This window comes from Hibiscus syriacus, unplaced genomic scaffold (assembly GCF_006381635.1).
Source record: "Hibiscus syriacus cultivar Baekdansim isolate YM2019G1 unplaced genomic scaffold, ASM638163v2 tig00012104_pilon, whole genome shotgun sequence".
Classification (NCBI taxonomy): Eukaryota; Viridiplantae; Streptophyta; class Magnoliopsida; order Malvales; family Malvaceae; genus Hibiscus; species Hibiscus syriacus.
In genome coordinates, this window is record NW_024062265.1 from 467,930 (window position 1) to 482,283 (window position 14,354).

The following is a 14,354-nucleotide window of genomic DNA, read 5'->3' on the forward strand; positions in this document are numbered from 1 at the left end:
TTCATTTTCATCCCTAAATTGTGATATTCATTCCAAATTAGTCCCCAACCTTTTTGAATATTTCAATTTTATCCTCAATTATATATATACTAATCACATCTCTTGTTAATAAAATCATTAAACCAAGTTATATTATTATATGATTGGGGGGGAAATTAGGTTAAACTATGGTTTAAATGGATTACATATTTGGATGAATTTGGGGATGAAATTGTAATATCTAAAAGTCTAGGGACCAATTTAGAATGAGATTCATATTTTGGGGATGAAATTGGAATGTTCAAAATTTTAAGGACTAATTTAAAATGAGAGTCATAGTTTGAGGACTTAATTGGAATTTTAAAAGTTTAAGGACTAATTTCAAATGATGGTCATAGTTTGGGGATACATGATGCAATTAGCTCTTAAAAGTTTTAATAATCCAGTGCCTAAAATGAAAGGGTCCCTATACTTCAACGACTAATGTGTAGTTTAACCTATATAAAAATATATGTTACATATTTTGCAGATTCTATAATTAATTAAGTACAAAAATAAATAAATAAATTTGATTATTTATCACTTTAGACACTCCTGGTTCTCGTCGCCATTAACGAAGCAACGATGAGTTCATCTTCTTCACTAACGATTCTCAATCCTTTTCCTCCTAAATCCTCCAAGATTCATTCAAACACGTCGTTATCTCCGCCGTCTTACCGCCGTCTCGTCCGCCGTGGTCGATCCTTTCCGGGCGCTGCTGCTGCTTCCACCGATTTCGACTTCGCCTTGCAAGATGCCCTTGAATCTTCTGGAATCGATACCTCTCACGCTAGAGTACTCCTCCTCCTCCTTTTCTACTGTAAAGAGGAAACTATTGTATGCATTTCGGAATGTAGTTGGATAAATGCTAGAATTAGTTTAATCTAATGGATTTTGAGTAGTTTTCCATGGAAATTTCTTTTTAAAACTCAGTTGATTGCTTCTAATCAATGTTACATGAACTTTATTCATCCTCTATGTCATTGTTTTGGTTTTTTTTATCATCTGCCAAGAGTTGATAAAGTTATGGCTGACTCTCAATTTGATTAGGAATGGAAACTCTCGATTTGAATGTTATAGTTTTAATTCTTGTGGAGGATAGAGGTTTTGATTTAGGTCTTTATGCCCCACTTAGTCACACATATACGAGAACGAACAACATGATAGGTTAAGCTCAATGATGTTTGAATGATATATCAAGTTTGATATAGTTAGTTGTTTAAAGTTTATATCTAAAATGTTTTCTTCTGAATGATCTTTGAGCAGGAGGCCACGAAGGGTTTCGTTTCACAAATTAAAGAATTATCCAATATGGAGAGGGAAACAAGTATTAGTATAAATAGAGGCGTTGATCTCTGGAAAACTGCTCTTTACATAGCAGCGGAGGATGATTCTCTCGTTTCGCATTCTTCCGTTCCTTTGCCGGTGGATGCTTTTCTTGAAAGATTGGACGATCTTTCCATGGGCTACTGCTTTCACTATAATTTGTCATGCAGGTCGTAATGGGAGAATATTTTTGGAGAGCATAGAGAAATATTTGTACGTCAGAAAGGTGTTTGTAAGATTTTTTTATTTGCTCATAACTTAATGTCTTACCAAATGGTAAATGCCATTTTCAAGTCTATTGAGCATATAAAGTTGTTTATTTCTTAACTGTTCATGTGACCGTCTGTTTTTCTAACTGGTTAATCCAAACTTCTTCGCAGGGCTTTTGGAGATCTATGACCAAGAACCAAGCAGAGCCACGAGCCCTCTATCTTCACTCTGTATGAAGGACAGCCTTTCTATCTTATCATTTTTTATTTACTTCTGAATGACATACCCTTTTATGGGGAATTTTTTCTGTTAGTTAATCTTTACGGTTTGAGAAGATTTTGATGCATCGTTCAGGTTCTGCTTTAATGCTATCGCTCATACACAGTGAGATCCTGAAAATGTTTCAAATGTGGGGCCTTTTGGATTTTGATGTAGAGATTTTCTTTCCTCGTGATCATGATGGTCTTCCGAGAGCCTATGATAAGCAAAAGAGCAAAGATCTGATCAGCCCCACATATTGACAGTACAAATGTTATTGGAAGAGGTGATTTTTATACTCTTGCCCTTTGATTTCTTACATTTTTATACATTAAATCTTATCTAAGTGAAGTTAAAGAAAAACTTACACTTGATGCTTACAATAACTTATGACCATTTCTCTGTTTTTCGTTCTTTTTGCTTTTTTTAATTTACTCTCATGCTGGGACAAGTGGAACATGAGTTGAAAACAAGAAACTGATCACCTAAAATGACTGCTAATTGTTTGATTAATTATAACCTCTCTTTTGCTGTTCGTTTTCTCCTGTCTCATGAGAAGCTAATGATGATATTTTAGATTCCAACTACATTCAAGTGATGCCATAAAGGTTTTAAGTTTTGCCATGTTGCTTCGAGTTTTCATGTTCCATAAAATATCCGTGTCCAATACTTGTATCCACACATTTGCATATGGATATGATGATATGTTTCCCCAAATATTGTTTTTATCTGTACTTTTGAAGTCTTTGGTTGTATTTTCACATTCGATTTCTTGTAGTGCCTATCAGCTTGCATCCGCAAAGGCTGCTCAACATAGGCTAGAGTGGGATGTTTGGACCAGAGTACGTTTTGGGGATATGAGACGTGCTTTGTCTGGTAATATACATTAAAGCATGATTGTCTAGAGGTGGGAAAAGTTAACCTGATTTTGATCCGAAGGAAATGAGAGATTACAGCATTCTCCTCTACCATTGTGGATTGTATGATCAATCTCTGAAATACCTCAAGTTGTACCAAGACGCAAAGGTAAGTTTCAGAGTGTGATGTAAATATCCGTCTTTGATTCGAACTTTTACAGACTATGATAGAGAAGTTTTATAAACTATTGCAGAGCTCTTCCCCGCAAAGACGGTCCACAAACTCAATTAGCATCCTGGAAGAGGAGGCCGTTCAGAAATTACTCGTGCGTCTGAATCTCATTACAATGGAGAATGGTTGGTCCCAACGTCATGTCCGGAATTTTCTTGGCAACAGCTCCGAGCCATGGTAACGCATTAATACTTGCTTTTCCGTTTGTGTCCGAAAGTTTAACTTATATCTTGTACGAGTTGAATGAGGGACACTATGTTCACCAATCCAGAAAGGAGTGTGATAGATCTCTAAACCGATCCTATCACAAGGCTAAACTCAGGGATTTAAATAACGGCCGTAGTTATGTGACATTATCGACTTTCTCGGTCTTGGATAGTCACCGCAATTGACCACGATTTGTTACATCTATATGATGAATCTGGTATTACAGAATTAACATATGTATGCCATTGGAAAAAATTAGTTTGAGAGTATTGTATTACCTTATTTGTTTTTTTAGCAAGAATATAAAATTACAATATTTGGTTAGAGGAATATAAAGATTACTTGAATGCATATTTTTCTTAATTATCTTTGTGATATATGTTTTTTTATAAAAAAAAAGTTAAATTTTAATATTAAATTGTAAATATTTGAATGAAAATTTATAGAAATATTTTAATCATTACATTATTTGAGAAAAAAGCCTTTAATATATAATTAGTATATTAAACTTATATTTTTAAATAATTTTTATAAATATCATATTTATTTATGTAAAATATAAAATAATATGAAAATGAATAAATTTTCAATTTATAAGATCTACTTTTTAGTAACTTAAAGTAAGATATTATTTTAAATAATTACATTTTTACAATAATATTATTTTCTTCTCATAAAATTAAAAATGATTAATATATTGAATAATAAAAATAAAATAATTCTAAATAATCAAATTTATTAATATTTTACTAATTAAACTCTTAGTATATTATTATTATGTTTATAATTTTTCGTAAATTACAAAAAATAAGAATCGAGTATGATCACTATAAAAAGAATTTATTATAGGGGTGTTATTGTCCAAAGTTGTTGGAATTGTCTAATATCTAAGAATTTTGAGGTAATGACATCCCCACCATTTTAAATAATTTTTTTATTGAATCATTAGTTAACACACGATTAACGCTCCAAAATATAAGTTTTTTAACCTAAAATGGTCATTTTGATCTATTTTTTCATTTTGACCCTCAACATTTCTCTTTGGGACAAAAATAAATGAAAATCATTAGTTAACACATGATTAACGGTCCAAAATATGAGATTTTTTAACCTAAAATTAAATGATGAGGTCGAAAATGCCTCGAAAAAAAGAATAAGTAACAAAATGATTATTCTATCAAATGTTAGGAGCCTTTTTATTCTAAAATGAAACGTTGAGAGCAAAAAAGGCTAAAAAATGACCATTTTGATAAATGTTGGGGGCTAATTTTGATACTAATAAAAAAGGCTAATTTTATTTATTTATTTAAACATGCATTGTATTTTATCTTTATTTTTTTATTATTTTATTATTTATTTTTTTTTACTGCCGGAGGTCTTCCACGGAAGCTGCTCTCAACTTGGCGTTGGGGGACAGCCTACTACCCTACCTCCCCCTTACCTCATTGCATATGGGAATAGGGTTTTGTTGTTGTTGTTGTGATTTGTACCTATACTACATGAGATTTGAGGATAAAATCCCACATTCTTTTGTCTATTTGTTGTTTGTTTGTGTTTGCTTATCATTTTAGCGAACGACACGAACAACTACATTTTTTAACAAATGAACACGAACAATAAATTTGTTCATTTAGTACTTTGTGCTCGTCGATTAAAGTTAAAGGAATGAACATGAATATATACCCGTTCGTGTTTGTTTACAGACCTACTTAGTTTTCTCATCGGTTAATCTTTAAAATATTTATAATAATTATTCATATATAAAAAATATATTTTATAAATTTTAAAAATAATAAAAGGGAGTTCACTCCTTCAAAAATCTTAGCAAAAGCAAAAGTAAGAATAAAAGTGATTAATTACTTTACCCTTACATTTTAGGAAAGCACAATACTTCAATAAAGAAATTATTTTTTAATAATTTATCATATCAAGATTTTAATTTTTTATTTTAATTTTTGCATATATACCTTATTTTCCAGGAATTTTGGTAAGATAGCTTCCTCTTAATCTTGTCATTTTTCACTTAAATATTATAACCTTGTAATTTATTTTCTAAAATCATATAATTGTGATTATATTTATTACTATTTTTTTGTTAATTACTCATCAAGATATTCGTAATTATAATTTATATGTATAAAATTATGGAGAAGCCATTGAATTTTTTTAAAAGTGTTATGAATTCTAGCAAAAGGTTTTAGGGTTGTTCTTGCAAATAAGCAAAGCACAATGCTTTAACCAAAGAGAAGAGTGAATCTTTAGGATACTTTAGCTTTCAATTCAAGTCACTCTTGTTTGTACCTTACTTGCCAAGATTAATGTTAAAATACTTTTTTTTAAAGAAATTCCTATTTATTGTTTGAAAAACTAGTCATCATTCACTGCCATCTTATTCATTACTCAGCGAACACAAATGGAGATGCATCTTTTTCACGAGCATCCCTTGGTGTTTGTGGAAGATCAAAGCAATGAAGGTGAGAAAGCTTACTGCTCAGCCTGTGGGGATGTGATTTCAGATCCATGCTTTAGTTGTGCATTCTACAATTATCACCTTCATAACAACTGTGCCCTCGCACCCCATACAATTTCCAGTCACCCTCTCCATCCCCAGCACTCTGGCTTTTTCCTTCGAGAAAGGCCACGTCCTGGTAATCGGGTATATGGTTGTGCATTATGCAAGGAGAAACGCAACATGTTCTTTTATGAATGTAATGGTTGTTACTTTTCCCTTGACATCAAATGTGCTAATTTGTCTTCTTCATTTAGTAAGGTCAACCAAGAGCCCAAACATGACTTCCACCCACATCCATTGACCTTCATTCAAAGTCCCAAAGATAAACTCAAAAGCTTGTATTGCTCTTGCTGCCATGAACCCTTAGTTGGTCCATTATATAGTTGTGATTATTGTCCTCTCATCTTTCATAAGACATGCATTGATGGATCCAATAAATTTAAACACCCTTCCCATCGCATACACCCTCTTTTTCTCGAGTCTAAAGAGGGTTTTCTCTTTTGCAAACTATGCCGAAACGAACATTTTGGATTCTTTTATTGTTGTTCTCTTTGCGATTTTAAGATCAATATTTTTTGTGCTCGGCCTAAGCTCATTGTTGAAGATAAAAGCCGCCATCAGCACCCATTTACCTTATATTGGAGACAAGGCTCATTCATTTGTGATGCATGTGACACTGAGGGGAACTATATGTCTTATATATGTTCGACATGCAGCATAACAGTCCATAAAGATTGCATTTCACTCCCACGCATTATCAAATTTTCACGACATGATCACTGCCTTTTTCACAAATATTTTCTTGAAATTCAAGAGCTTACAAGAAAAGATTGTAAGATTTGTTTCAATGAAGTGAATCTTGAGCGTGGGAGTTACTCTTGTATGAAGTCCGGTTGCAATTACATTGTTCACGTGAATTGTGCCTTGGAGGATGAAAGATTTTACGTGGTGGTTGAGCGAGAAAGCCAATGCGAGGAGCTCTATGGAAGTTCAGCTGAGTCTACGCAGTCTTCCATCACTCGCGTTGTTGAGGTGAGTGAAGATGGGAAGCCACAAAGATTGAACATTTCAGCCATGAAGGTCATTGCTTGGTGTTAGCAGACAGATGGAGGAGGAAACTGATAGAAGATGTGATGGGTGCATGCTACCTGTCTCAACTCTGTTTTATTATTGCTCTGAATCAGAATGCCATTTCTATCTCCACAAACACTGTGCTGAGCTGCCAAGAGTAAAGCGTCATTGGTTTCGTCAATCTCCTGCCAATCTCGACTCCAGAAGCTTCACGTACTGTGACTTGTGCCTTCGATATTGTAGCGGTTTCTTCTACGAAATTAGAGGACTGGACGTTTGCTTAAGGTGTGCTGAAGTACGTGACGTGATTGAATTTCAAGGACACGAGCACTTGCTGTTTTATGATTTCAAATGCAGGGAGCGATGCAATGGTTGTGGCGCTGACCCAGGTCCATATGGTGCATTCAGATGTGGAAAGTGCAGTTTTACTTTGGATTTCAAATGCTTATCATTACCACAATCAGTTGTTCACAAAATTGATCAACATCAGCTAAACCTCACCTATCACGATGATAATGATTATTCAAAGCATCTTCATTGTGATATATGTGAAGTAAAAAGAGACCGGAGCCTCTGGTATTATTGTTGTTCGATCTGTGATACCTCTGCTCATCCCGATTGTATTCTTGGAGAATTTCCGTTTCTCAAGTATGGGATCACATTGTCTCCTCGTTATTGGCACACACATCGTCATGATGTTCAGTTTCATAGGAAGGCTGAGGGCTACCCTAACTGCTTGTTTTGCGGTCAGCGTTGCCGAAGAGAAATTGTCAAGTGTGCGGAGTCTACGTGCAACTATATTGCTCACTTCGAATGTTGGTGGCATAGACTCTAAAATGTTGGGAGCGTAAGTTGTTCAGGTAATCATAGAGCCATTGTTATGGTTGATTGCTGAGATGGCGTTATCTTATTTGCATCCATTGACATTAACTTCAATGGTGTTTATGATTGTAGATGTGTCAAAGGATTTCGCATTGGAAAACTTTGAGTGAGCTTTATCTACGAGTGTTATTAGTGTGTGATTAATGGATTTGTGTGATTATGTTTGAATGTAATGATTCCCAGTGTTATTATTGTGTGATTATGTTTCAATGTAATGATTCCCAATGTTATTATTGTGTGATTATGTTTGAATGTCAATTTAAGAATATTTCTTACACAGTTTTTATTACACTTTCAACCAACAAAGTAATTTATAAATGAATGTTAATGATGGGCACAACATACTAAAGGGTAAATTACACATTTAGTACTATACTAAAGGATAAATTACACATTTAGTACTTAAACTATCAATTTTAGTTTGTTTTAGGATATAAACTTATTTTTTTAAAATTATACCTAACGTTTAATTTTTGTTTCATTTTAGTATCCCACTGTTAAAAACTTAACTCGTTTAGTACCCAAACTATCAAATTTACTCCGTTTTAGTACCTAAACTATTAATTTTTTTTTCAAAAGTTAACGTTAAATTTTAAATGTGATATTAAAATGAAACAAAAACCTAAACTTTAGGTATGGTTTCAAGAAATTAAAATTTTAGGTACTTAAAAAAACTAAAATTGATCTTTTAAATACTAAACGTGTAATCTACACATATTTAAAATATATGGATCAAATAATAAACATATATGTATATATCTATAACTCGAATAGAAAGTAGGGTTGAGCAAAACTTGACTCGACTCAAAAAATCAAATTTCTTTTTTTAATTTTGAGTTATTCAAGTCAACTCGAATTATCAATTCGGTTTTCGAGTTCAAGTTGATTTGAAATTTTGAAATTCCGATTTATTCAAAAACTTGAATTAGTATTTTGACTGTTTTACGATTTAGTCCTTGATATCATTATTCATTCAATTCCTCATTCATTTTAAGTTCATTTTTTGTCAAATTTGAACCACGTGCTCCTAAATCATCTCATAATACATATGCATTTTCAATGTTTTTCTTTAAAAATTGTACAGATACCATGTGATAACGTTGTATCATGACACCATGTATTGTAAATAAAAAAAATCATTAATACTGAACAATCAAATAATCAAAATAATACTTAATTAGCATTTTTAATTGAAAACAATTGAATTTTCTAAACTAATTTGAAGACTTATTGTACCTTGTGGCTTCTACCTTAGAAAAAACTCATAATAAGGTGGGTAATATTTTTAATTTTAATGCTAATGGGAAGAATCTTGTAAAGCAAAATTTCCATTCAAAAGGAAATGAATATTGTACTTTGAATTGAACTTAATTTCCAATAGATTCACTTTATTCTTTTCTTTTTCGATTAAACTTAGGGTAAATTACAAATTTGATATCTAAATTTTACTGTCTCTCTTATTTCACTTATTGTACTTTAATTTATTTTTAATTTCTTCACTGAACTTAATATATTGGGTTTCTTTGGCCACTTACTCACTCAGTCATTTTATTACTAACGACGTTATAAATAGGTTTTTATGTAGATACAAAACGATGTCATTTTTGTGAAAATTTTATTTTCTTAAAAAAGTATCGTTTTGACGCTGTTAACTGTTTAATGATGGATGACTAAAAAATTCAATATATTAAGTTTAGTGAAAAATTAAAACTTTTAAAATTCAGTGAGTAAAATAAACGATAGTATGAAATTTGTAAGTTATCCTCAAAGTTAAACCCTACCATTGACATTGACTAGCTCCTCCATTAATTATAAATTTAAAACCCAAGTTTCAGGCACAGAGACTTCAATCAATCCCACCCTTTACTGCTGTAAGTTTCTCTCTCTAAGCAGCATATGGTGTAATTAAAAACTTGGGGTTTTTTTTTAAGTTTTCCCCCCATGTTTTATGGCTTATGCCATGCAAATGTCATTAAAGTATGAGCATGGGGTTTTCGAGCTCATAAGCTTTAAAATACTGCATATTCACTTCCCAAGTTGTTATCTTAAATCTGGGCTTTTCTTATTTACCCTGTTTGTGTGTTGAAAATCATTGCCTTGTTGTCAAAGTTTGACTTTTTCTCTATTTTCAATCAGAATTCTTGAAAATTTCATTTTTTTAATCGTTTGAATCGTGCTTAGTAGGCCCTTTAAATTGTAATCACTAGTGGCAAGCCTTTGTCTATTTTTTATTCACTTGTTTTCTGACAAAGTTGCCTGTAAGTGGGCTCTTTCAGCTCAATTTTGCCTGTTGTGTCCTATTTTTGACTTTCTGGTTTGGTTCTTGTTTGATCCTGGTATGTCTCCGACGGTTGCTTGATCTCATGTTTCGATTTCTTTTTCAGGTTCGATCCTTGTAGAAACAGTGCTTAATTTGCCAATTGCATTGGTCTTTTTTGACTGATTTTGATGAATTTGAATGATTTTTGTTTGTTTGTATGGAAATAAGGATCCCCTTTTGTTGTTTTTCGATTTACATTTCGACTAGTCCTGAATTCGATCTTGAATTTTGTTATGCCTGTGAGCCTTTGATTCAGTTTTTCATCTCAGTAATTGATGTCAAAGTAGTAGTTCATATTCTTATTGATTGAAACTTCTTGCTTGATTTTGATTTCTGGTGCATTAGTTATCGGGTTTTCTTTCGAGTGTGAGTACATTTTGTCTCTGTAAGTTTTTCAGCTTTTTATCTTATGATTCGATTTGTTTTTCCGATTAAATTCCGTTTCTGACGTAATTTCTATTGCATTGTATCCGAGATATTTTGGGGCGTCGAATTTATGTTCGAGAGCGATCGAAAGGAGTCTAAATGGTCGATCGGTGTTTGATCGGTGATAGATATTATTTTAAATAATCATATTTTTACAATAATATTATTTTTTCACCTCATAAAATCATAAATAATTAATATATTGAATATTAAAAATATAAAATAATTTTAAATACTCAAACTTATTAATATTTTACTAAATTAAACTCTTTGTATGTTATTATCATGTTTATAATTTTGAGTAAAGTATAAAATATAAGAATAAAAAATGATCATTATAAAAAGAATTCATTAGTTTAAGGGTATTATTGTTCAAAGTGGTGAGAATTATTGTCATGGTGGAAGGAGAAGGGGAGAGAACGCGAGGAAGAATTGGGGGAAGAATTGGGGGAAGAATTGCGAATGTTAGGGATTGAGCAAGAGAAATTAAGGATTAAAGCACGTGAGAAAGGGGCTAAGGATTTACCTGAAGTGGAGCAGGCTGATTCATATCAGATGATGGAGCCGACCCAAGAAGAATGAAGACAGCCCAAGTCAGCTAGTCCAGTATCTGCAGAAGAAGACAAAGCATTAGGGGTTGTTATATTTTGTTAGAAAGGACAGCCAGCTGGCAATCCTTCTGTTAGCATTGTAACTAAATAAATTGGCTGAGTGAATATTTTCCGGAATGTCATGAATGAACAATCATTTTCTTCTCTGAATTCTCTCTAATTTCTCTATTCCTATTACCTATTTCTCACTTTCTCTTCTAAATCATCTAAAACCATAACAATTGGTATCGAGAGCCTCGATTCTGGCAAGTAAATCAGGAGCATGACAAAGAAAAATCAGAGTATGGAAGCTGATTTATCTGGGTTGCAGAAGCAGATGGAGGAACTAACAGCCTTGGTGAAACAAGGCCGCGATGAGACTAATCCACCGAAATGGTGGGAGACTCAGGAAAACAGGATTGCTGCACTAGAAGCAAGAATGTCCACTAATCAAGGTTATGTGGAGGAACTGTTGAAGATTTTAACGGGCAGAAATGGTGAGCAAGAGCAGTCTTCAGGTGATCAGGTAAACTCTCCTAATAACTCTAAAGATGGAGAAAAAAATCCTGTTTTGATCACTGTAGTGAAGGATAAATCAAGATTCACCTATAAAACTGATGAACCATGGATATTGAAAGATAAGCCTGATGCTTGTTTAGCCCTTAAGAACGATTCTAGGCATGAAAATCAAATGGGTGAAAACAGTAACAGTAGACCTATTATGCTGGGATGGGAAGCTGAAAACAGGGGACCAGGGGGTTCTTTGTGGCATAGACCTAAAGTTGAGCTGCCATTTTTTGAAGGGATAAATCCTAGGGGGTGGCTTCAGAAGTGTTTGAAGTATTTTTCTTTATGCAATGTTCATAGGGATCAAAGGGTGGAAGTGGCTACTATGTATCTTCAAGGAAAAGCAGAAATATGGTTTGATGGCTATATTATGCAGAAGCATCATGTAACTTGGCATGAGTTTGAAGCTGACTTGTGTCATAGATTTAGTGATAGGTCTTTTTCTGACATTGTGGAGGAATTCACTAAGCTTACTCAGAAAGGATCTGTTGAAGACTATCAAGAAAGGTTTGAGGAGCTACAACCACACATGTTATTACAGAATCCTACTTTGAGTGAGGATTTCTTTGTGTCACTTTTTATAAGTGGACTTAGGGAAGACATCAAACATAGAGTAAAAGCTTTAGATCCTAAAAATTTGTTTGAGGCATGCAAACAAGCTAAGCTCTATGAGTTATCAGTGGAGTTTGAAAACAGAAGGTTGAGACCTTCCTTTAAGGTCCCACCCTACCCAAACCCCATTACTAATTCCAAGACAAATTCAATGCCATTACCTATTAAATACACACCAATTTCTAATCCTAAACAGAATCTCATTGATTACAGAAGGCAAAATAACCTTTGTTTTAAGTGTGGTGACAAATTTCAGCCTGGCCATCAGTGTAAGACAAGAAATTTGAATATGATTATTGAAGAGGAGAATATTATTCCTACAGATTCTGTTCCTACTGACTCAGAACAGCAGACAATGCAAGAAGAGGAAAGTTTAGAAATATCAATGAATGCAATTACTGGTTGTATTAGCCATAATACATTGAGAATTCAAGGAACAATTCAGGGCAGACCTTTGAACATTCTGATTGACAGTGGGAGTACACACAGTTTTTTGACACCTGAATGGGCTGATGCTGGAATTCAAGTTCTAACTCCCTACCCTTTAGCTATCACAGTAGCTAATGGCCAACAGCTCTATAGTTCAGCTAGATGCAACAAAGTGCAGTGGCAGATGCAAGGACACTCATTCATACATGACTTTAGACTCCTTAAATTAGGAGGAAGTGATATGGTTTTAGGGGTGGATTGGATGAGATTATATAGTCCAATTTTGATGGATTTCAATAAAATGACAATGAGTTTTGACCATCAAGGTGCAAATATTGTTATACAAGGACAGCAACCTTCACTACTGTTGCAGCAGATTTCAGGTGCTACTTTATTAAAAATGACAGCATCTAATGCTGCTATATTGGGGCATGTGATTCTGTTGAGTATGAATGAAACTCCTAAATAAATTCCTGCAGCTCTCAAACCTCTTTTAAAGAGGTATACCTCTGTTTTTGCTGAACTTACAGGGTTACCTCCTACAAGGACTCATGATCATGTTATTCCTCTCAAACCTGGTTCTAGTCCTATTAATCTCAGACCCTACAGATTTCCTCATAACCAGAAGACAGAAGTAGAACAGCAGATTGCTAAAATGTTAGACTCCTCTATTATTCAACCTAGCAAGAGTCCCTTTGCTTCACCATGCCTCTTAATTAAGAAAAAGGATGGGACTTGGAGGTTTTGTGTTGATTACAGACAATTAAACAATCTGACAGTAAAGGACAAGTTTCCTATTCCTGTGGTGGAAGATCTATTAGATGAGTTATATGGTGCAGTTTATTTTTCCAAAATTGACTTAAGGTCAGGCTATTGGCAAATCAGAATTAAAGAGGAGGATATCTACAAAACAGCATTTAGAACTCATCAAGGGCATTATGAATTCAAGGTAATGCCATTTGGTCTTACTAATGCCCCTGCTACATTTCAAGCATTAATGAATGATTTGTTTAAATCATTTATTAGAAAGTTTGTTTTGGTGTTTTTTGATGATATATTAGTCTACAGTAATTCCATGGCAGAACATATTACTCATTTGCAATTGGTTTTGGAGGTTTTGAAAGCAAATCAGTTATTTGCAAAACTGTCCAAGTGTTTTTTTGGACAGACCCAAGTGGAGTACTTGGGGCATATTATTTCAGCAGCAGGTGTGGCAACAGATCCTACTAAGATAGAAGCTATGAAGAATTGGCCTCTTCCTAAATCTTTAAAGTCTCTGCGTGGATTTTTGGGTTTGACTGGTTACTATAGGAGGTTTATTAAACATTATGGTTCCATAAGTAAGCCCTTGACTCAGATGCTTACTAAGGACAGTTTTCAATGGTCTTCTGCAGCTTTGACTGCTTTTGAAAACTTAAAACAGGCCATGTGTATTGCTCCTGTGTTAGCTTTACCTGATTTCACTAAGAGTTTCTATTTAGAAACTGATGCTAGTTCAGGGGGTATTGGTGCTGTGTTATCTCAGGAAGGCAGACCTATTGCTTATCTAAGTAAGGCTCTCAGTCCTAGACATGTTGATCTCTCCATTTATGAAAAGGAGTATCTTGCTATATTATTAGCAGTTTCTAAATGGAGGCATTATTTGGAGAGTAAGCCATTTATTATTAAAACTGATCATGAGCCTCTAAAGTATTTATTGGAGCAGAAATTGACCACCACAATTCAGAAGAAGGGGCTGACTAAATTATTGGGGCTTGATTACTCTATTCAATACAGAAAGGGTAAGTCAAATATTGTGGCAGATGCTTTGTCTAGGCAATGGGAAGATCATAGTCAA

The 14,354-nt window shown here is 33.6% G+C and overlaps 2 protein-coding genes across 2 annotated transcripts; both read left to right on the forward strand.

The window, feature by feature from the left end:
• Positions 1-5,521: 5,521 nt before the first annotated feature.
• On the forward strand, positions 5,522-6,718 carry LOC120205064. Its single transcript, XM_039205007.1, has 2 exons — positions 5,522-5,764; positions 6,185-6,718. The coding sequence occupies exons 1-2, from the start codon at positions 5,522-5,524 to the stop codon at positions 6,716-6,718; spliced, it is 777 nt and encodes a 258-aa protein (XP_039060938.1).
• A 7-nt stretch (positions 6,719-6,725) lies between these two features.
• Positions 6,726-10,901, forward strand: LOC120205065. Its single transcript, XM_039205008.1, has 3 exons — positions 6,726-7,506; positions 9,958-10,001; positions 10,725-10,901. Exons 1-3 carry the CDS (start codon positions 6,726-6,728, stop codon positions 10,899-10,901), a joined length of 1,002 nt encoding a protein of 333 aa, XP_039060939.1.
• The last annotated feature ends 3,453 nt before the right edge of the window (positions 10,902-14,354 follow it).